This window comes from Cinclus cinclus, chromosome 2 (assembly GCF_963662255.1).
Source record: "Cinclus cinclus chromosome 2, bCinCin1.1, whole genome shotgun sequence".
NCBI classification, from domain to species: Eukaryota; Metazoa; Chordata; class Aves; order Passeriformes; family Cinclidae; genus Cinclus; species Cinclus cinclus.
This window is the reverse complement of record NC_085047.1, coordinates 30,098,702-30,120,789: the sequence shown is the minus strand read 5'-3', so window position 1 is coordinate 30,120,789 and position 22,088 is coordinate 30,098,702. Positions and strand designations below refer to the sequence as shown.

Sequence of the window (22,088 nt, the reverse complement as noted above, 5' to 3'; positions counted from 1 at the left end):
CAGAGCAAAAGGAAAACACACCAGACAGGAAAGGCTTTCCAGACTGGAGGTCTCTGAAGGATGATTCAGGTTTGCAGAAGCAGCATCACAGAGGCTGAGGCAGAGCCAACAAGGGCTTTGTGTGAACTTCAGCATTCTCAGATGAGCTGTGAGCTGGTGACAGGAGCCTGTTTCAGCAGCTCACTTATGAACAACCTCCCTCTGGGAGGTTTGGCCTTGCTTAGCTCGTGCCCTGCCCATAGAACTTGTGTCAACTTCATGATCCTGCACCATTGTGCTGTCGACAGTTCCCTTAATGTGGATGTTTTTGTTTCAGCTCTGCAGAATGCAATTACTGTGTACAGAAGAGACTTCTGAAGAGCCTCATGCACATACACAGGCATGGGCCTCTCATGAGAGGTCTTCTTTCTCAATACCAAGCAGTTTTGAGATCTGCTGTGGCAAGAAGTATTGCCAAGTCCTCTATATATTCCACACATGAAGCATGCTACCGCGTCATTTTCCTCCGTCAGACTCTGAAATCCAAGGACATGGCTCCTGCCACAACTCGGAGCTCAATTTCTCAACCACTTCTTGCAACCTGCTATTTCCAGTTCTCTGGCACGGGTCCATTCTGGCTTCTGCACATGGTGGGCCGGATGCAACAGTCAACAGAAGCACCACTGAGGAAGCGTGCCCTGGGCTGGAGCTGGGGTGAGTCAGTCTGCTCTCTTCCCTGTAATCCAGTGGAGGTGACTGTAGCTGAAGGCAACCAGCATTCCCCAGAGGTGGTGCCATCCCCCTGCTTTCTGGAGATTCCCCACCACTGCACACAAGTACCTACGCTTCACCTGTGATTCCCAGTGGCTGTCCAGGATCAGTGAAGGCCCACAGCTGGCTTACAAAGTATCCTCCCTGCTTCTGCCAGCAGAGCACTGCGTACACACGCTGTCCATGTGCTCAGCACAGCCAAGCAGTTCCGTGGGTACCTCCTACACGCCCATGCCGTGCAGGAAGCCTGGGATAAGTGCTGCCTCTGCAGCGGCCAGGCATGACTGTGGACTCTGGCCAGGAACCAACTGGGTTACTACAGAATCACCAGATATTCTGATTTGGAAGGGACTCATCAGGATCATTGAGTCCAGTTCCTGGCCCTGCGCAGGACCACTACCAAGAGTCGCACCACACACCTGAGAGTATTGTCCAAACACATTTTGAACTCGGTCAGGGTTTGTGCTGTGGCTGCTTTCCTGGGGAGCCTGTTCCAGTGTCCAGCTACTCCCTGGGTGAAAAACCTTTTCCTGATAGCCTAGACCTCCCCTGACACGGCTTCAGGCCATTCCCACGCGTCCTGTCCCGCAGAGAGCAGGGATCAGTGCCTGGCCCCGCGCTCCCCCAGGTGAGGAGACTGTGCGGAGCGACGGGGCCTGCGCGGTCCCTCTGTTATCACCGCATCCTCCCGTTCCCTCTCCCGTTCCCTCTCCCGGGCTCCCCGGCGGGCGCTGCGGGCCGGGGGCGCCGCCCGCGGGGGGGCGCTAGGGGGCGCTGTGCCGCGCGGCCCCGCCTCGCCCGCGCCCTCCCGCGGGGCGGGCGCGCATGCGCGGCGCGGGCGGGGCGGAGGCAGCGCGGTCCGGGGCGCGATGGGCGCGGAGGCGTGAGCGGCCCGGGGGCTCGGGCTGCGCCGAACCGGGACCGCCGACACCGGCAGGCACGGCCGGGCAGGGGCCGGGCCGGGGCCGGGGCCGGGGCCGGGGCCGGGGCCGGGGCCGGGGCCGGGACCGGGGGGGGGGGGGGAGCGCTGCAGTCACCTGCCCGGGCTGGCGGTGGGGCGGGGGGGGGCCGGTTCCGCTGCTCCGCCCCTCCCCGCCCTCAGCCCCGGCTGCGCTCACCGCCCTCTCCCCTCCGCAGAGGCCGCCCCCGAGCGAGGGAAGCATGTTCCGGCTGATGAGGGATGGCGAGCCGGAGGACCCCATGTTTGCCATGTGAGTCGGGGTGGGCATCCTGCGGGAGGATCAGCGCCAGGGAGCGAGGGAAGGAACGGAGGGAGGGCTGCGGCACGCACCGTCCCCCTCCGGGGAGGAGAGCGCTGCCCCCGCGTCCCAGCGGGCGGGCAGAGGCCGGCCGGGCCCGGGGAGCGCCGCTGCAGCGCGGCTGGCCGGGGACAAACACAAAACATCCGCCGGAGGGGCAGCGCGGCGAGTAACAGGGATCGCGTCGGTCTCGTTCCTGCGGTATTGGAGCGTGGTATTGGAGGAAAGCGTAGTAAAGTAGGCCGAAAGGCATCGCAGCTGTCTGAGAGACAGAGAGGGCTGGAATAACTAATCTTTTTCTTTACGCAAGGATTTTTTTTTTCTTCCTTATGCAAAGTAGGGTTGCAGTTGAGATAGATAAAATCTGCTGCTCTGTCCAGTGTTTGTTGCTGTTCTGCACAGGAAGTCATTAATGGAGCCGGAGAAGGCTGCTGAAGCAGTTGTCAAGTTGTGAGGAACAAAGTAAAGCGAAGACAACGAGTAGTTTTGAAGCATGAGTATTGAAATCTAACAAAGGTCCCAAGAACTCTTCCTGGGATTCCTTTCACTGAATGTTTTTGTTTCTGTCCTCAGTACAGAAATTGGATGTTATTGATGAATTTCGGCAGTGACACTAAATTGGCAGCCCTTGCCAAAATGGATAAGGAATAGACTGTTAATACAGGAAGAATTCGGTTATGTCATACAAGACACTACTAGAAATTTGGTGAAATGTATGCATGTTGAAGAATAATCCATTTTTTACTTATGAAATCAGTAGTAAGCAAGAATTTTATCAGCTGTGAGCAAATTAGCAGGAGAGGAGACCTTGATGTCCCAGTTAGTCACCGAATGACAGTGTTCTCATTAACATGGCAGGTATGAGTCTAACTTTTATTATGGGAAGCATTTCCAGTACAGACAGAAAAGTATTGGTTTGTAATGGGTGCTTCTGTGATCTCAGGAATAGTCTATGCTATAGAGGTCATTCGTGCTCGAGAGGGATAATTGCAGACTAAATGATGTGCAGGAAAAGAGCTATGGTATTTCCCAGAAGTTCCTTGTTGTGGCCGCCATATTCTGTGACTATTTATCCCCTACCCTCCTTTTCCTCCTCTTGCTTCACCAGTGTGTGTGAATACGTGCAGCCCTCAAAGTGGAGGGCGGAAAAGAAGGGAAAACTAGTTAGGGATCCCGGTTATTGTTCCCTTTCTCCCTCAAATCTGGAAAAAGCTGTATGTGGTCTCAACCCCTGGGGGGCAGAGGGGTGTCAGGCCATGCAGTCCATTCTGGAGGTTCCAGTCTTGCAGTTCGCTGTTTGTGTCTGTGTACGTGGAGGGGTGAGAGGATGATATGTAGGATCTCCTGCTCCCTGGTGCTGTTAAATGTAGCCCTCACTCTGCAGCCAGGAAGGTCTTCATGCACCTCCCTACAAAAAATGTTAGAGCAGTGAGGTTCTGGAGTGGCCTTGGCCATACTTGGCTCCAGAGCAGTACTGGAAGCAGAACACCAGCCTACTTCTGAGCGGACAGAAATTAGTACCCGAGAGGGCTTCTGTGGTATGAAACCTTCTATCTCAAGAAATGTGGTGGGATCCAGAGGCCCCTTCCAATGCCAGTAATCACCACAGACAACACAGAATTCTCAGGATTCTGAATGTTGGGATTGGGAAGGAATGTACAGTTGTGCAGGAAAAACTCAGAGATGGGAGGAGTGGATTATATGGGGCTTTGTCCTCACCATTGCTCTCTCCACCTCTCCCAAAGGGATCCTTTTGCCATCCACCGGCAGCACATGAACCGCATGCTGTCTGGGAGTTTTGGGTTCGGGCCACTCCTTGGCATCACGGATGGGACCACACCTGGGGCTCGCCAGGCTGGCCGTAGGATGCAGGTAACAGAGGGGCTGAGTACAGGCTAGAATATCCCAAACTGCCTCGTCAGCTTCTGTCTCCCACCCTTTCTGGGTTGGGCACCTCCCTCGCCTCCACACAGGTAGAGGGTGCAGAATAAATCTCTTAGGCAGTGGTGTTCTGGTCCTTCTCTTTATTCCACCTGTATTAAGGTGTTGAAGGCAATTGCGTTCTAGATTGGCTGGGAGGAAGGGAATAAATACGTGTTGTTTCTCAAGGATGTGCATTCGTATAACGGGGAGAAATGTAAGAGCATCACCTCATGTCTGGTTTGTTAGGGGTGATGTGGCTTGAACCTCCAGGAATCCGTGGGGTGTTTTCTTGATCTGTTTGTAGAGCCTGAGTGTTCCCAGTTGTGTTTCTGAGAAGGATTATTGTGTTCTGATGAGGATCTACTGTTTGGCTGTTGCAAAGTCATTCTCTGTTCTGTTTTTCTGTTCTCCTGGCAGGCAGGAGCTGTTTCACCCTTTGGGATGCTCGGCATGGTAAGTTTTCTGTTTTTCTGGGTCAGATTAGAGGCTTTCCAAGTAGTGGCTCCATACTGAGATTCATCAGCACTGCCTGCAACCAGTGCTAAAATCTAGCCATCTGTGAGTATGACCAGCTATCCTGCCAGGTAGGGAGGATGGGAATGTCTGAGGAGACCAGGATGAGCTTTAGATTTATAGTAAGTGGAATAGGGAAGAGGGTATTGAACTGAAACTGGAAGCATCTGGTTTCTCTTGGACCTCTCATTGAGTTGCTTTATGACTTCAGGCCTTTACCTTGTTTCCCCTCTAATGCTATAATCCTGTCCGTGAGCTGTTTTTGAAGAGGGAGTCTAACCCTGTGTCTATGGGGAAGTTGTATTTGCACCTTGACCAGAGAAAAGCCATAAAGCTGTTATAGCACAATATTTCATGGGAATTGGGACAGTTAATATCTGGGAAGAGCAGGTAGTCCCTTAATAACCTCATATGTCTGAAAAGAAGCTGCAGATCTGGAGGTAATGGAGGAACTGTGAGGATGTGAGGAAGGGACTTGGCCATCAGTAGGCAGAGTGGATTATTGCACCTCTTTTGCCAGGGGTGGCAGCTGGAGAAGCCAGCAGAATAATTCAGGTAAACAAGGCTGGAGTGAGAATGGCTGTGTGTACGTGAGAACACCACACTCAGAGCGTGCCAGTCTCCATCCTTCACTGAAATAACACAGTGGAAATAGGTTATTCCAGATCCAGCAACCTTAGCTGTCTTGCTCTGCAGAATTGCCTCAATGAAAGAGACTTCAGCGCCCTGGAATTTTTGTAGCTCAGAGGAGAATTAATAAGACTACAAACACATAGACTTCAAAGCATAATAACATTGCGTGTGAGTACTGCTCTGCTGGAAATGAGAACAAGAGGCTACTCAAGGAAACGCAAAAAAGAAAAAAAAAAGAAATCAGCAAGTTTGAACTCACCTTGTAATTTTGTTTACATATTGCACAATTAACCTGTGAGACCTGCTGGCCCAGGGTGTTACTGCAGCATTCAGGTTTACAGGATGGAAAAGGCAGGTGTATGTAGGGGAAAATAAGCAAATTTGTTGCTGTGCTAGAAAAAAAGACAACGAGTGGAAACTTTCTAAAGATCACTGTTAGTGCACATGCTGAGATTTCTTCTCCTAACTTTTTTGAGTCCCCAGACTCACAAATCCCAGGGCATTGGCAGTTGGATCTAAACTAAAAGAACAACCTTTTCCAGATCGTTGGCCAGTGCAACCTGAGAGAATGGAGAGAACAGCAGCCCCAAATTCTGGGGATTTTTTTTTTTCTGCACTACTGAACGAACGTGAAAGAAATCAAGGCTCTTCTTAGGCAGCAGGGTTTTTTCAGACAGTTTGTTGTTCTTTCTTCATGTGTCTTCTCAGAGTGACTACTCTTGTGTTCTCTCTTCCTTTTTATCAGGCAGGTGGCTTTATAGATATGTTTGGGATGATGAATGACATGATTGGAAACATGGTAAGAGCCCTTCATGAACTGTTCTGTATTGAGGGTGCTTCTGCCATCCCTCTAATGTCTCTTATCTTGCTGTGCTGCTTGGGATGGACTGAGCCACACCTGCCAAAGTGACAGAGGCTGTAAACTTTGCTTCATCACTGGGAGACTGTGACAGAGCTTGTTCCTGAGTGGGGGGAAAGGAGAGGGGTGGGGAAGGAAGTGTGGGCGTGGACTTATTTAGCAAGAAATAAGTCTTAATTTAACAGGAAGATGTATTCTCCAGAAAAATGGACCCATGGGGATTATATTCTTCCTATTGTGTTTTTTCTTATTTCATTGTATAGAGAGAATTAAATGCCATCGCTTCTCCCCTCCCATCCCTTCTTTCCACCATTCCCCATTCCTTCTTGCAGGAGCATATGACAAGTGGTGGTAACTGCCAGACATTTACCTCTTCAACTGTCATCTCTTATTCCAACCTGGGTGATGGGCCCAAAGTCTATCAGGAGACCTCAGAGATGCGTTCAGCACCTGGCGGGGTAAGGAGGAGGCTGCTGGCTTTTCTGTGAGAGGCTGGGCTTCGTTTGGTGGCTTTGTGGGTGGCCACCTACAGCACTTTGGCTTCACAGTCAGCTGCAGTTTCAGGAGCACATTGTGCTCTTGTGACTCACTGAGCCATGCCAAGGGCCCCTGGGAGGAAATGGGAAGCGCTGGCAGTGGGGAATCCATTCTTCCCTCTTCATAGCACTGCGTCTGACATCCTGGGAGTGGTGGCAGTGCAAACTGGCTGAAATACTGGAAGCAGGAATTGGGATTTCTTAGGGGGCTGGGAGAAGGAGTGGAAATGTTGATTCCACGTGGGATTCTGCCCCCCAGATCCGTGAGACAAGACGAACCGTGAGGGACTCGGACAGTGGCTTGGAACAGATGTCGATTGGGCACCACATCAGGGAGAGGGCCCACATCATGCAGCGGTCCCGGAACCATCGTACAGGTGACCAGGAGGAGAGGCAGGACTACATCAACATGGATGAAAGTGAGTAGTGCCCATGTCCTCCTCCCGGCAAAGCCAGGTGCCCCTTCCCCACCTGCTCCTCCCCACCTGAGCTTGTTGTCTCCCTGCCCAGGTGACGCAGCCGCATTTGATGACGAGTGGCGGCGAGAGACATCCCGGTTCCGGCCACAGCGGGGCCTGGAGTACCGGCGTCACGAAGGCAGCGGCGGCCGGCGGGCCGAAGGGACTCGTCTCGCCATCCAGGGCCCTGAGGATTCTCCCTCCAGACAGTCCCGCCGGTATGACTGGTGAACTCGGAACAGACCTCTGGGGGGTGCAGCGTGGCCACCCCCAAATCTACCTACACGCTCTTGTAAGTCTTAACAAATTCCTTCCTTGCCTTCTGCTTTGTGGTTGCCTCTTAGCCGTAGGGTTATTTTTTTCTTTTCACTTATCCTGCATTATTTTGAAATTTTGGTTGAAAAGGGGTTTTCCCACTTTGAGAGAGCAGGTTTGAATTTTGAGAAGATGCTGGGCTGAACAGGAAGATGGAAGCTGTTTAAGTTAGCTTTGTCATGAGCAAAAGACCTATGGTGTCAGCCTTAACTGATGGCTGAAATAGTATGATGTGATGTAGGATTGCAATCTGTGTTTATATTGTCATTGTATAGAACTTGGAGACCATTTACTGTCCATTCAGTTTGAAATACAAGTAAGCACTGGTGTCTGCTCTCCTGTGCTTTGAATAGGGCTCACTAGGATGTGATCTAATGCTTGAAAAGAGATATTGTCCCCTTTTATTGATGTCTAGACATCAGGTTTAAACATATCTTTGTCTTCTGCTTTCTAGGCACCACTTACTCTTCTTTTGTCTTCTGTTTCCTTTCCTCCCAGGTACAGACAGTGAAACTCTGAAGCCCCTTCAAAGCACCACTTGGATCCTCCTCAAATTTAGTATTAACCTCCCTCCCACTTAAGAATTAAAACAAAGCAACTAATCTGCATTGCTCTTTTCCACCCCATTTGGGTGCTGCAGTGGGGCATGGGGAATCTCACTGATGTGCAAGGAACACGTTAATTGCCCATTCCCTCTCTGCTGTCCCTTGGCTCTGTTCTTTCTGCCAGTAGTGCTGGGCATGAGGAGCTGCCACCTTGCCTCTTCCATAATTTCCACTCTTTCTGTGCTGGGTTGGGCTGGTTCTGAGGTTTATGTTCAGTCCCCTGTGAAAGGAATATGAGGGAATTCTGCTAGAACCCCCTGTCAGTCCCCTCACCGGGACGGAGATTTCGATTCCCCTGCTGCTCCTTGGTGCATCTGTGGAGAAGCAGAAGGATGTGTGCATTGGAGAAGGGGGGAGCAGAACAAAAGCTGGATCAGCCTGTGGGCCCCCTGACCCCTCTTCAATCAGCTCCCCCTCTTTTTTAATTTGTGAGACCTGTAACTAGATGTTTACTGAATAAAGAAACAAACTGTAAAGAATTGGTGAATCAGTCTTTACCTTCAGCTGACCTAATTGTGCCTGCTGTGGAATTAAGTAACCTCTTTCACATCCTTGGAAAATTGCTGAGAAGCTTGGTGGTAAATTATAAGGCTTTGTTTTCTTCTAGAAAATAGCCTGATAGCCATCCCATGTAGTCACAGAGCAAGATTATGCTCAACATGAGAACGGTGAAAGAAGACCCAAGAACTCATCATTTGCAAAAAATGCCCTCTAATTGCTGTAGTTTTGCTGTGCGCTCAAGGGAAATTGGTTGGTCTTTCTTGCTGCCTGGTCAGCTGTGCAGCCCTGAATTGGGCCTCTGGGGTTCCTGCACAGACAGGGAATACTTCCATTATTTTCTTATTATATCACTGCAACCGCGGCTGACGTTATGAATGACCTTTTCTTAACTTCTTCAGTATTAGGTGAAAATTGAGAGGCATTAGGAATATAGGACCAGGGAAGATCTCCTGGGTTCTTGGCCAGTTTCATGCTCTGGCACACACCCTTACACAAACCTTTTCATCAGTCTATTTGGAACAGAAGGCAGGAAATGAATGTCTGACTTACACTTGGAAGTGGTGTGCTGGGATCTTGCGGTGTATCCCTCTGCTGTACTTGTGGGCACTAGCAGAGACACACCTTGCTGGGGACTGACTGTCCTGCCCCGAAAAAACGATGCAGCATCCACCCTCTGGAAGCTTAGGGCAGAGTTTGTATGTGTTCCACCCTTCAAGGAAGTGCAGAACAGAGCTGTGGCTGGTGGCAAGCTCTGTCCCCTGTGCTGTTTTGTCCCATGGCAAACTCCAGTAAGAGTCACAGAATAGTTAGGTTTGGAAGGTACTTCAAAGCTAGCAGCCTGCTGCCCCTGGCAGAGAGTGACTTTCTGGAGGTGTCATAGTTAAGGCAAGCCCTGAAGAGTGCAAGGCTGAAGGAGGAGCGACACAAAAAAGCAGGGCTTGGGAGAGGTTTTGTGGAAGTCATCTTGGGTTTGCCAGACTGTGAAAAGGACTGCAACAGCAGCAGCCCTCTGGCAGTCTTGAGCCAGTGCAAGATGTGACACTTGGTGCTTTGATCCAGTGAAGAACCAGGTGCTCAGAAAGGTGCTCACTGCGTGGAGATGGTGGCAGTAACCAGCTGCCTGGTCCTGGCCAGGTTTTGAGGCAATGTCTGAGATGGAGAACCGGAAGGAAGGTGTTGGGGGTGGGGATTAACACTGACCTTTGATTGTGAGGATCCATTCCTCTTTGGGCATGGATTTCCTAATGTTGGTCTAATCCCAAATCCTTTTATCTGGATTCAACCTTTGCTCCCTGTTGGGTGCTGTCCTGCTTATGGATTTAGGTAGGACCCTTGCGTGCTCTTCCACTCTACAGTGGGAAGGTGATTTACCTGGCTGCCTGAGCCTTGCTAACTGCTGTACGGTCATTCCTGAGACCTTGGCCTTCTCCAGGGGCAGCAGGGCACTGGTGGTCTAGGAATAGGGAAAAGAAGGTCAGTGAGAGGAGAACTTTGTGTTAAGACAGGAGCCCAAGGGAGAGTTTTAGAGATCTCAAACCTGGAAGTAGGGGAAGTGTATTGAGAGGGCGACTCCTTTGCTTGTCCCAGGCTGACATGGTACATGAACTTCTGACTTGAGAAAGCACAGGAGGATTTTGTCCAAAGAAGGGAACACACCTACCTGGGGTTAGTTTTTTCCTATTGGTTACAGTTAGAAGTGCATTGGTTTCCCTTAAAAACAATCTACCTCCTGTATCAGGGCATGGGAAAGGCTGGGATGAGACTTTTCCATTTGTGAAATGTCTCTGACAGCTGTGCCAGCAAGATGGTGAAAGAGAAGGTTGGATGTTCTCAACATGAAAATCAAACAGTATTTATTTCAGATGGGCAGGGCGTGCTTCCAAGTCATCCATCCAAGGGAGACAAAATCCCTTCTTCCTCCTCCCATACCTGTCGCCTTCATATTGGATGAACTGAAACACCAAATCAGTGCAGTTCAGTGGTACTACTTAAGTACCTTCCTAAGGAGCAAGTAAGGCACCTGAAGTGAGACAGAGGAAGGGGGAGGTGGGTAGAATGACGTGGAGAGAGGATGGAAAAACTACCAGGAAGATGGATATTATAACCTTGCATGAGACTGCACCAGCTACACACAAATAAACCAGAAACAGAGGTGGTTTTGTTTGCTATATATTGAGTTTTCCATAATTGAAAATATAGAATGAAAATCAAACCCATTACGGCTGGTGGGAACCTTAGAGGTTTTTGTGGGTAGCCCTGAAGGTCTGTGCATCTTTCACTGTACTTTTTTAAGTATTGTAAAATACCAGGGGAATTGTAGAATACTGGGGAGAAGGAAGTATGGGAAAGTTAACCTGGTGCCAATAATTGTAAATAAAAACTTAGATGATATCCACATCTGTAAACCAGGTAAACTGACATTAAATCAAGATAAGAGATGCAAAATGCATTAAATTTAAAAATAAATATTTGTGTTTATGTGATCTCACCTCTCAAAATTGTTCCTGTCCAACAACTGTGATAATTTCTGATTAAATTATGGGTTGCATTAACAAAGGCACTTTAGCAACCCAGAGTCAGAGGTTACAGCAGCACAAGGCATTTTATCTGGCCACACAAGACTGCATTCTGATGTAAAATAAGTTAGTAATTATTGAAACAACAAAAGGGCCAATATTATAAATTTTAGTTCACTGATAGATTTCAAGTAATGAGGGAAAAAGAGACTGTAGAATATGAAATTATTTCCAGTAGGATGTTGTTCTGAAACTAATGCTCATTAGTAACTTGATTAATGATCTGAAAGAAGGTATTAAGCCAGTGCTGATGAAGCTTTCAGAGGATCCAAAGAACAATGAAAGTAATAAATGCTGGAAAAAGATGAGATGTACTGAACAGTCAGTAACTATTGGTGTGTTTATTTATAAACAGTAGGTATTTTTGGCTGCACTGAATGCAGAAAAGACATTCACCCAGGGACATAAACATAGTCTGTGCTCTTTCAAGATGGAGAACTCCAAAAGGAATTTGGATTAGTTCTTCCTCTGTGCAGATGGGTTACACTGAGATGCATTAGTGTGTGTTCACCAAGAACAGAGGTAAAAATTCTCCCCTTTGAAGAATCACAGAATGGTTTGGATTGGAGGGGGCCTTAAAGATCATCCAGTTCCAGCCTCCTTGCCATGGGCAGGAACACCTTCCACTAGACCAGGTTGTTCAGGTTGCTTCTTCATCCAGGCTGGCCTTGAACACTGCCAGGGATGGGGCACCCACAGCTTCTCTGGGCAACCTGTGCCAGTGCCTCACCATTGTCACAGTAAAGAATTTCATCCTAACATCCTGTACAAACCTGCTCTCTTTCAGTTTGAAGCCACCCCCCTTCTCCTTTCACTATGTGCTCTTGTAAATAGTCTTTCTCCATCTTTCTTGTAGGTGCCCTTCAGGTACTGGAAGGCTGCAATTAGGTCACCCCAAAACCTTATCTTCTCCAGTCCGAACAATCTAAATTCTCATTAATTTTCTCAGCCTTTCTCTGTAGGAGACCTGCTCCACCCCTCTGATCAAATTGGTATATCAGAGTAGTAAAGCAGTCATGGGAAATCTGGGTGTTGGACACTAAAAGGGAAATCAAAGAAAACTCAAGAAGGGTGAAACAAGGATGACTGGAAGCCTGGAAACACTGCCTAGCACTACAGAGTTAACATGAACTCAAGACTCCTGTGTCTGAGTTCACTGGAGCATGGGGCTGGCGTTACCTAAACGGGAAGGAGTCTTCTGACAGTAGAGGGCTCTTCAGCCCAGCGGAAAACCTGCAGCGACCTCACGATGGAGCTGGGCATGAATGCAGAGCTTGTGTGGGAGCAGTAGAGCACACCTCCGTTTCCCAGCCCTCCCCGGTCCAAACCCTATGGGGTGTCCCAAGGAGAATTTGGGGAATGGGCACAGGAATGGGGTGAGGCAGTTCTTGGCCACTTGAGAAGCAAGTGGTGTGATTATACCAGTCCCTTTGGGCTTCAAAAACCTGTGAGTAGGAGAGGGGAAACAGACTGGCACAGGGCTAGACTGAAGGGAAAGGTGGGAAAGGCAAGAAGAGACCTTTTGACTTGATGAGGACTCCAGAGCAGGTGGGACCACAGAGAGCTGCAGGAAACAGAGCTCTCTCTGGGCACAATGGTTTGTTTGGGAAACAAACAGACACTGCCATGGGGCTGGAGTGTAAAATCCTACAGACACTGGCTCCAGTTCTGGAGAACAAAAACATTTAAAATAGACCGCAGTCCAGTGTATAACTTAAAATTGACTTGTTTGATTTCCAGTATTTTTTTTTTTTTTTTTACTTTTCCTAACACTCTCAAAAATGGACTTGATTTTATTTTTCAGTCTATCTTAAATGTAACTGGGATTTTTTTTCCCTACTGGGACTTTTCCTTTTTAAAGACAGCACTTCACAAACTGTTCCCATGGGGAAACTTCACTTTGGTTATTATTACTTCCACTATCTCCTCACATCTGGTTGGCTTTTTAAATCCTGAGGGCACTTAATACAAACTTAGCATGGGGGGAAAAGGTAATAAAAGGAAGGGAAATAGAACAGACACTACCTATCTCCAACTGCTGGTGATGTAATGTCCAGAGTTAAGATAGAAGATTAGACACTAGCCTCACAATTTCTATCCCTTACTAATGACAGAAAAGAAGACCTAAGATTGCAAAAGAATAAATCCTTGAGTAAATAAACAAAACCCAGAAACATTGCCAAATTGGATGAGGGTATCACACAGGAGGATGTAGGTGGCCTTGAGGTGTCAGTAACAGCAAAAGGGCTAAAGTTTGTAGCACAAAGTTAAAGGGAAAAGGAGTATAGGACCTAAAATCAAGATTTTAGCTATAAACTGGAGCTTCTTTGATAATAACCATCAGAAAAGAAGAAGTACTCTGGATAACCAAAGGAGGAGACATGCAATCCAGGAGGCATTTCTGGTAGCTATAGGTGTGTGTTACTGTGCCTGTGAGAGATGCTGATCAGACTTCACCTGTGGAAGAGAACTGCGCTCATTTCTAGCCAAGAAAGCTTAATTGGAAGTGCAGGTAAGAGAGCACTTTTGCACTCTATTTGAAGAGCAAGTAAGAGAGTATGGAGGGCTCACAGTGCACAAGGGGGCTGATTTGGTTAGTTAAGCAAAGTGAAGTCTGTACTCAAGGGAAATAAACACCAGGGAGGAATACAGCTCCAGCTAGAGCCACGCTGGCACAGGCACAAGAGAATATAAATTAGCTGTGAATTCATTTAAGCTGGAAATTAAAAAATTTTAACCACTACAGCAGTTGGGTTCTGTGGCAGCCTGCCAAGGGGGCTAGTGGGGATAATAAAATTAACCAGTTTTGGGGTTGGCACCTGAGAAACTTTTGCAAGGGATTGTGAGACCATAGTGGTAAGAAATCACACATGGTCACCAGGAGTGTCCTTGCTTTTGCTCTCACCAAAGAGATCATCCATCTTCTCACATCCTGAAACCAGTGCTAAATGCTTTGGAGGCAGATACAGGCAAAGCCTCCCCAGAAACATTTTCTCCTGATCTGAAGGGACTGATATTTTACTGTCCTTGAAATAGGAGTGTGCAGGGTTGCTTTTTACATATGCACAAGTGCTACAGGAATTCTGAACATTCCTGTTACTGTAAAGGGGGTCACAGCTCTCAAATCCAGCTGAATTTTGCTGCCTATTGAATCCATCACAACAGGAATATAATTGCACACTGCACAAAGAATTTTTGCAAATGAACTCCTTTCCTTGGCAGGGGAAGAGCCTGCCACCAGCAGAGGAGGCATACAGTAGTCCAGCCTAATTCCACACTAGACCAAGAGGGATGCTCCTCGAAAGCTGCAATCATGAGAGAAAAACACCCAAAAGATGGGGTACCTGTGGAACCAATTGAGAAAACAGGTGGTTTTTATATGACCATTTCAGCAAAGCAGTGACTAGTACTAGGAAAAGGGATGAGGAAAGAAGAGCCCTGCAGATGGGAACACAGACAGTCTCCCATGGAGAGGATGGCAAAAAGGGAAAGGGGTCACAGAAGGAAAATGAGCAGCTATTCCAGGGCATACAGAGGAGACAAGAAGAATGTCCGAGATCTGAGAGATGCATTTGCAGCAGCTGACATGAACTGTGAGATTCTTCTGTCTACTCTACCTAGCTCTGCATCAGAATCCTGCAGAGCCACAGCCTCACCCCAGGAAGGATGGTCCAGCTGTGGCAAGCAGCAGGCACAGCCCTCAGTGGCTGCTGTTGTCAGGGGGTCTTCGTGCAAACGTACAGCCCCATGAGCAGCAGAGGGGGACACACATCCTCTGTGCCAGCTCTCCCAGCAGACCAGACTGTGGGCACCCTCCTGGCATAAGGGGCCTTCAGAGGAGCACTGAGCCACTGCCCTGGTGGAGCAGAGCCAAGGCATCCCTGCATGGAGGTCTGGGGGACCACAGATGCATGATCACCCTGCAGACCAGCGGATGCAATCTGGCTGCCATGGCCCCTGCAGCACCACTCCTCAGTTGGCACCGGGAGCTCACAGGAGGATGGAGGTGGTGGGCACATGTCCTGCTGCTGGGCAGGGGCAGGGCTGCTCCCCCCAGACAGGTCTGAGGAAACCTGCTGTCCAGAGATGTGCCCCCCAGCCAGTGTCACCGGTGCAAAAGAGGCTTGGTAAAGTGTAACAGCACTTAGGTACACACCAGCCCATCCATTCATCAGGAGACAAACCACCCTGCCAAAGGTCTCCTTTGGAGAGCAGAAGCAAGGGCAGCCTCAGCAGCCCCAGTAAATAAAATATCGACTCCTTTTGTGCACACAAAGACCACCTCTGACTCCAGAGGTACCTCAGCACAGAGCAGTGGAGGGTGGGGAGAACCTTATGGAAGTCCTGCAAGGCATCTGCCTGGCTTTGCCACTTCTTCCCACTCACCAGGTACAGATGGGCACTGCAGCAGAGGCCAAGCTGCTGGCAGCAGCTGCCCAGCACCTTCACCACCTTCAAGAAAGGGAGCAGCAAGCTCCCCAGAAGAAATTGTGCCCCAAGAATGCAGTAGTTACCATCATTAACTCCAATCCCTGGTTATCTCTTGGCACAGGGCAGCTGGAGGTGGCTGGCAAAAGTTGGACATCAGTGATAGAGCAATTCAAGTCCTGTTGTACCTCCTCCCTTTTCTGAACCCACGTGAAAGCCCCATATGTAGATATCCAAAGAAGGGGTTGCAATGAATCACTGCACAGGATCTCTTAGACTTTTTGTGCTGGGGATGGCAGATCTCCTGCTCTTCATTTTGTGATGGACATTTCTCTGTACTCTCTCCTCTACAGCCTCCTAAACCTGGTTCCTTTGCAGGGCTTAATATGTCCAGGAATTTCTGTTCTTCTCTACTCAGGGTCTGTTTTCTCAGTCTTTTCTTTTGAAAAAAAAATGGGTTAAAACATAAAGACTTCTAAAAATGAAAACTTATAATAATACTTGGTACTTACCTCACTCTTGCCATCTTCAAAGTGATTTATAAATGTTAACTAATTAATTAATCTTCACATCTTCTCCAACTGAATTTCAAGTCACGGCTGAATTGAGCAGAAAAATGAAAACCATGGTTTTCAGGTGAAGGGCAAAGGCAAACCTACACTCCTGCCCTCTGTTTGCCATCCAGCAAGCCAATTTGCAGCAATACTTTCATTCTGCACTGCAACCCTCTCATTTATTTTTCAGTCCTACCAAAGGTCTGAAGTAATTTTATGTGCTACCTCCAGCTTTCCTTTTCTTAATGGAGGTCTTAAAAGGTGCTCCCTTTGAAAAGTAAACAAAATTGAAGACTTTCAGAGCTGTGTTTAATCCCAAACTCTCCTAAAATCCATAACACAGCCAGCCTTGAGAGGCAGGCAAATGGGAAGGGGGAGCAAAGCCTATCTATGGCTGTGCTTGGCAAATGCTGCTCCCAGAGGGATGAGCTGACCCTGGGAGATGGGGGTGAGCTGGATGTCACCTGACAAAGTTACAGCAGGATGACACAACCAGACTTGTACCAGCTGTGACTGAGCTGTGAGGATCCAAGCCTGGGGCTGGAATGGCAAGCCCCCACTTGGCAAGATCCACACTAGTCCACACATTGACTGCTGTCACCCACTTGGAGAATTTGTGCTCCCAAGGCCGCTGGCAGTGCGTGGCACAAAGCTCAGGCACTGCTCTGCCTGGCCTTTGCTGCACAGGACATCATACAGAACCAGCCTGGAATTCTCAGTGCTGGCTTCCAGCTTCACTCCTGGGAGCTGCAGCCTGGATTTAAACTGTGGGTTCAGGGCATTGAAGCAGACCCTTTGTGTCTAATAGCTTCAGTTTGGTTAAAGATAGCATAACCCAACAGACCAGAGAGGAGGTGACATACTCAGAGCAAAGAGCTGCTACAGCAGCTCTTCCTAAGCAGCAGGTTCTTGTGGGACACAAATATCCTTGTCCATTACTGGTAACTTCAGCTGTCCCTGGAGGCAACGCTCCAGGACATCAGCCAGTGGCTGTTAGGACACGTGCTTTGTCTGGCTGCTCAGCTCCATCCCAAGCCAAATCTCCTCAGTCTTTCTCATCACACCCCAATGGCTTTGCAAGCAGCAAATCTTTCAAAGGGTGTGAGGTGCCAGACATCTGGCAGGTGCTTGACAGGCATCTCCTCCCCAGTTGGCACCTCGGTCCCAGACTAGCCCTTCCCAGGGAGCTGAAAATCTGATACACATGGACGCGTTTGTTTCTTGCAGACAATCACAAACGCAGTGCCTCTCCTCCCTGACAGAGACAGATGAAGGTGATGTGATGTGACACAGAGGGAGGAAGGCTCAGGTGATTTAAACAAAAGCTGGAAGCTTTGTCACAATCCCTCCCAACAACTTATGGAGAGCAGGATTCATCAGGCAGGTTCCCTATGGCTGCAAATTCGTCCAGTCTCTCTAGGTGGGTGTACACAATCCTGGCTCAGCTATCCCCTCATGTGTTCCAGCAGCCAGAATTGCGTCTCCCATCTGGACAACTTCATACCAAAACTCTTCTATTTGGCACTTCTGTGCCAGACAACTACAGCCAAGGTGCTCAGTGCCTCATGCAACAGAAGGGGGCAAGGTGTGGGGCTGGTTGAGCTCTTGGGAGACCCTGGTCAACGAGAGCTGTCACCCCTGGACAGCTGGCATATCCCTGTCCCCAGCAGAGCCAGCTGGTATGCCTAGCCTTGTGACCACACAGGGAGGAACAAACAAAGCTGCTTGGAAGTTTTAGGAGTTCATGGGTTCGGGTGACGGGGCTTTCCCATTGCTTGTCAGCACTATATTAGAGCAGCCTGGAACTAGCAAAGCAGTGATATGGCATTAGACCTGCATTTTGTGGGGTTTGAGATCTGAGATGGCACCTTGTTACCACCAAAACAGGCACAGACTCACCCCCCCTCCCCACCCCCTTCACAAGACTCGCTCACACCTACGTTGCCTCGGCTCCAACTCTCACCTGTCTGAACAGAAAGCTGACCCAGGAGAAAACCCACCCTAGCCAGTGAACCTAACAAGATCCCAGAGAGACGAAGCTCCCAGATTTCCTTCACTGGATTATTTTACCCGTGGTTTGCTCACACACAGAAACACAGGTTCAGGGAATCAAATTTTAGTCTTGGCACAAGGCACAGAACCAAGCGGGGGTGGGAGTCATGGTGTCAATTTACATTTACATCAGCTACACGTTGTGGAGAAGCAGTGTGACACTGACATCCATCTGACTCGGCTCCAAGCCAGCCTCGAGGAGGCATCCTTTAAAGAACCTGAGTTAGTTTTTTTCCTGGGCATGTCACAGGAGTCACTTTCACTGATTCGGATTTTTTTTTTCCCAACCAGACACCACCACCACCTGAGAACAGTTTGTGCAGCATCTATCCTGTGAGAACTCACACATGTGGGCATTGACTCTGCTACCTTCACCTGTCAGGCAAATCCCCACATCACAGGACACACAATATTGACATAAATAAGGACTTTTTCCTCAGTCTCTGCACCTTCCTCTGAGACTACCTGAAAAATCACATTTTCAAGAGTCTAGAGGAAAATCAACCATACAAGAAACACTTCAAATAAGATTTATGATTAATTTCTATTTTATGTACTCTCATCCCAATAGAAATACTGTGGCACTACCTTTGAAAAGAGAACCTAGTATTTTGAGGATATTCCACCCCAAAATGGGACAAAGGCTCTTAATTTCACATCTTATTTTGGAACCTCCAGAATCAGGGTACGAGGCAAAGAGACACTACTACCCACAGGAGCACAGGTTTGTACAGATATGTCTGTAGATCTATACTTTTATTGTTTTATATATATTTATAATAAATTTATATATTTTTTAAAGAATCCCTTCAAAAACTACCCTCCCACCTAGCAAAACAAAGATTAAACAATCAAAGACTGTGTCCTGGAGCAAAGTATCCCAGGGGGTCTCATAGAGCCAAAACGACTGCTGAGCACCAGCACCATCTTTCCAAGCTTTTGTGATGCCCTGGGGGTGCCAAGGTGGCTGTCACAACTTTATGGCTCCTGAAATTGACCTGTCAAAAGACAGGGAGAGAGAAAGAAAGAAACAGGTGGCCCTGGCAATGGGGGCTTGAGTGGTTGGGAAACAGCAATGGGTACAACCTGAAGCTCAGAGTGTGAAACACTGCGTGAAAAGGAGGGAGACACTGCCTGGAAGGTCGGTAAGGAAGATGGGAAAGAGAACATGCAAGAGAGTTAGTTGGCAAGATGTATCTCAGAGAAGAGCTCAGAAGCATCACACTTAGGACCCTTGCTACCCCTCCATCCCCCAAACCTCTTCCTCTCACCCTCCCAGCTGTGAATGGAGATCTGGAGATCCAACTAGTTTGATTTAGACCAAATCTTAGCGCTGCTCCGGAGCCTGTGGGCACAGGGGGAAAAAAAGAAAAGCTCCATGTGGACATTCAGGTTCATATCTCCCTTCCTTCCTGAGTGCACGGAGAAAAGTGCACTGATGTTCCCCTGCATACATGCTGCCTGCCCGCACTGCTCACCCTTTGGCTTTGGAGGTTTTCTTGCTCGCCTGGCGCTGGTTGGTGCCAGGAGCCGGCTCCCTGAGCTCCGTGAGGTGCTGCTCTGGGTCTTGGGACGTGGCTGCTGCAGCAGCTGCTGTTGTCACTTTAATGGTCTTCTTCAGGTTTGCCACCTGCAAATAGCAGCAATGCAAGAACTAATGGGTTTACCAAAGCTGGGGTTTTTTTTTGGCTACAGGTGTTTTTAGTTTTGCTTCAGATTTTTTTTAAAATTTGTTTCTAAAGGAAGCCCTGGAGCTAAGAGCTGAAAGCTCACATCGAGCAAAAGAGCCAACATCTGTCCAAGCCCCTGCAGTGCAGAGGAGTATTAAGCTGATTTAGGACTCTTCTTCAGGCACATGTCCCTGGGGGTTCTGGCCTCGGGAAAAGGCAATGCCTCACTTCAGTGACGACTGTACCAATCACAGGGTACTGGTTCTAGCTGTTATAAGGCAAGGGGCACTGGGTGTTCCCTGCTGCACCCACTCACCTCGCTCTCGATCTGCTGCTTCAGGGCCAGCTGTTGCTCTTTGTGCTGGTTGGCCCGGCTCACCTGCTCTTCAATGCCCGACAGGACAACCTCACAGCCCTGGCACCTGGAGAGGAGACCCACAACTGAACTGGCCAGGGAATTGGCACAGCATACAGAGATACGTGAAAGACAGCAGATTTCAACTCCAGAGGCCAAAAACACTGGGAGGTGACAGCTACGCCAGGCAGGGAAGATATAGGGGCAGGAGTCTGATGTAATAGTACTGGGAATCATGTTATTTCTGGGAGGGAGACAGGTAACAAAACCATGCTGGGTTAAGAACTACAGATAAACACTCAGGAAGCCTCCTGCCAGCAGCCAGCACTGTGCAAAGGCTGCTGTATCCCCATCACCCCTCTAGACACAAACGGACGAATTTGGGAAATTATTTTTGGAAAATTACTTTCCACTGGAGTATGGGAAAGGGGATTGAGTAGGCCACCTCTCAACACCGCCCACCCTTAGTGACACACAAAGGATCTAGGGAAGCCACCAGCCACTCCTGCAACCTTTTTTGGGTGTTAGTACTGGGGGCTTCCTCCTCACCACTCCTGCAATGTGCGGGTGATGGTGCTAAGCTCCTCCCTTCGGATGTCCCTCCCAATGCTGTAATCCACCTCCAGGCGCTGGTTCCGCTGATCCAAGCTCCCTCGTAGCACATCTGCATACACAGCCTCAATCACCAGGTCCTCCAGCTGCCGGACATTCTTCAGCTGTAACTGCTCCAGCAGCACTGAGTAGGGGATGCACTGCAGAAACATGATGGTAACTAGCTCGCGATAATCCCAGTGGGAGGAAAACTCAGGAAAAACAAGGCCACTACCTTGATCTTGGCAGCCAGAGTGACAACTGACAGGTGCCTCAGTTTGTTCTTCTGAGCCTCTGTCAAGGGAGGGAGGTTTGCTGCTTCAGCTGTTGTCAGGGGAAAGAACGGGATATTAGAATTTACACCTTGTTTCCCAGTTCTGCACAGATGCATCTGTACCACACCCATCTCTTAAAACGTCTGCACACAATCCCCCAAGTGGGGCTTCATTTTGCCAAGCTGTCCCCATCAATTCTCAGCTCAAAAGACCATTTTTGAGCAGCCTTTCTCCCCGCCACCCTCAACTCAGCCTTTCCAGCTTTCCCACGCGTTAAGTACGTGCATCCCAATGGACACCTAAGCCTTTACCCTGGCCCCTCAGAAACGTCTTTGTCAGGATGCTCTTCGGCTGGTGGCAAATGGCAGCGCTAATTACAGCCAGGCACCCCGCTACCCTGGGGCCCAAAGCACAACCAGGCGTGTGTCGGGCCGGGAACCCAGCCCTGGCTGCAGGGGGGGGGCTGTCCGAGGAGGGAGGCCCTCTACGTCCCGGGTCTCCGGCGCGCTTCCCGCCCCGCGGGTTCCCCCCCACCGGGCCGGGGGGCTCGGGGCGCCCGCTCCGCGCCCGGCCTCACCCAGGTAGTCCGCGTAGGTGCCGTAGGCGAAGATGGTGAGGAGGCGGAACACGGGGGAGAACTCGCTGTCGGCCAGCTGCGGGGACACAGGGTCAGGCGGCGCCGCCGGGCCGCGGGCAGGGCCCGTCGGGGCCGCGGGGCCGGGCGGGTCTCACCTCGCGGACGGCGGGCATGTCCAGCAGCTCCCCGAACACGTAGATGCCCGGGGCCTCCAGCACCTGGTGGATCAGGCTGGCGAGCGCGGCGCCGCGGGCCGCCTTGGCCAGCAGCAGGAACTGCTCCTGGCTCTGCCCCGTCACCTTCCCCTCGGCCGCCATGGCGGGGCCCGGCCCGGCCCGATCGCTCTCTCGCCCCCCGTAGCCCCGGCCCGGGCGCTCCCGGCCGGCCCCGCGCACTCGCCCGACACCACCGGCGCACAGCGACCGCTTCCGCGTGTGACGCGCACCCGCCGCCCATTGGCGGAGCCGGCGCCTCGGCCCGCCCCCTCCGCTGCCCCATTGGCCGGGCCGGGCGCAGCGCGGCGGCGCAGTCCCGCCGCCAGGGCGCCCCCCACTGGCGGGGCTGAGCGCTGCGGCCGCGGCGGCGCCTCGTCCGTCCCGGGGCCGTCCCCCTCCATCTGCCGCATCCTCCGACCGTCCCACGCCATTCCCGGCCATTC

General features: G+C 50.0%; 2 protein-coding genes across 5 annotated transcripts; one reads left to right on the top strand and one right to left on the bottom strand.

Moving 5' to 3' along the window:
• Nucleotides 1–1,599: 1,599 nt before the first annotated feature.
• On the top strand, nucleotides 1,600–8,324 carry MLF2 (myeloid leukemia factor 2). Of its 2 annotated transcripts, XM_062515540.1 has the most exons (9): nucleotides 1,600–1,687; nucleotides 1,888–1,961; nucleotides 3,755–3,881; nucleotides 4,350–4,385; nucleotides 5,824–5,877; nucleotides 6,270–6,395; nucleotides 6,733–6,892; nucleotides 6,984–7,223; nucleotides 7,745–8,324. In XM_062515540.1, exons 2-8 carry the CDS (start codon nucleotides 1,912–1,914, stop codon nucleotides 7,160–7,162), a joined length of 732 nt encoding a protein of 243 aa, XP_062371524.1. In that variant the 5' UTR covers nucleotides 1,600–1,687; nucleotides 1,888–1,911; the 3' UTR covers nucleotides 7,163–7,223; nucleotides 7,745–8,324. The 2 variants fall into 2 exon arrangements, with proteins under 2 accessions (XP_062371524.1, XP_062371523.1); XM_062515539.1 differs by lacking the exons at nucleotides 1,600–1,687; nucleotides 1,888–1,961 and having other exon boundaries at nucleotides 2,472–3,881.
• Nucleotides 8,325–10,285: 1,961 nt separating this feature from the next.
• Nucleotides 10,286–21,848, bottom strand: COPS7A (COP9 signalosome subunit 7A). 3 transcript variants are annotated; one of them, XM_062515538.1, is made up of 8 exons: nucleotides 21,586–21,848; nucleotides 21,431–21,506; nucleotides 20,814–20,902; nucleotides 20,537–20,739; nucleotides 19,949–20,054; nucleotides 19,441–19,592; nucleotides 19,234–19,307; nucleotides 10,286–10,304 (listed from the first exon to the last, which is right to left on the bottom strand). In XM_062515538.1, the coding sequence occupies exons 1-7, from the start codon at nucleotides 21,745–21,747 to the stop codon at nucleotides 19,268–19,270; spliced, it is 828 nt and encodes a 275-aa protein (XP_062371522.1). In that variant the 5' UTR covers nucleotides 21,748–21,848; the 3' UTR covers nucleotides 10,286–10,304; nucleotides 19,234–19,267. The 3 variants fall into 3 exon arrangements, with proteins under 3 accessions (XP_062371522.1, XP_062371521.1, XP_062371520.1); XM_062515537.1 differs by lacking the exon at nucleotides 10,286–10,304 and adding an exon at nucleotides 15,861–15,955; XM_062515536.1 differs by lacking the exon at nucleotides 10,286–10,304 and having other exon boundaries at nucleotides 17,824–19,307.
• Nucleotides 21,849–22,088: the final 240 nt, after the last annotated feature.

What these genes read in the sequence shown, in the direction of transcription:
- MLF2 (XM_062515539.1), top strand. Translation starts at nt 3,645, where the DNA reads ATGTTGGGATTGGGAAGGAATGTACAGTTGTGCAGGAAAAACTCAGAG. An exon ending in CCTTTGGGATGCTCGGCATG is followed by an intron (nt 4,386 to 5,823) that starts GTAAGTTTTCTG and finishes CCTTTTTATCAG; the next exon opens with GCAGGTGGCTTTATAGATAT. An exon ending in ATGACATGATTGGAAACATG is followed by an intron (nt 5,878 to 6,269) that starts GTAAGAGCCCTT and finishes TCCTTCTTGCAG; the next exon opens with GAGCATATGACAAGTGGTGG.
- COPS7A (XM_062515538.1), bottom strand. Translation starts at nt 21,747, where the DNA reads ATGGCGGCCGAGGGGAAGGTGACGGGGCAGAGCCAGGAGCAGTTCCTG. An exon ending in CTCTGGCTGCCAAGATCAAG is followed by an intron (nt 20,740 to 20,813) that starts GTAGTGGCCTTG and finishes ATGTTTCTGCAG; the next exon opens with TGCATCCCCTACTCAGTGCT. An exon ending in ACCCGCACATTGCAGGAGTG is followed by an intron (nt 20,055 to 20,536) that starts GTGAGGAGGAAG and finishes TCTCCTCTCCAG; the next exon opens with GTGCCAGGGCTGTGAGGTTG.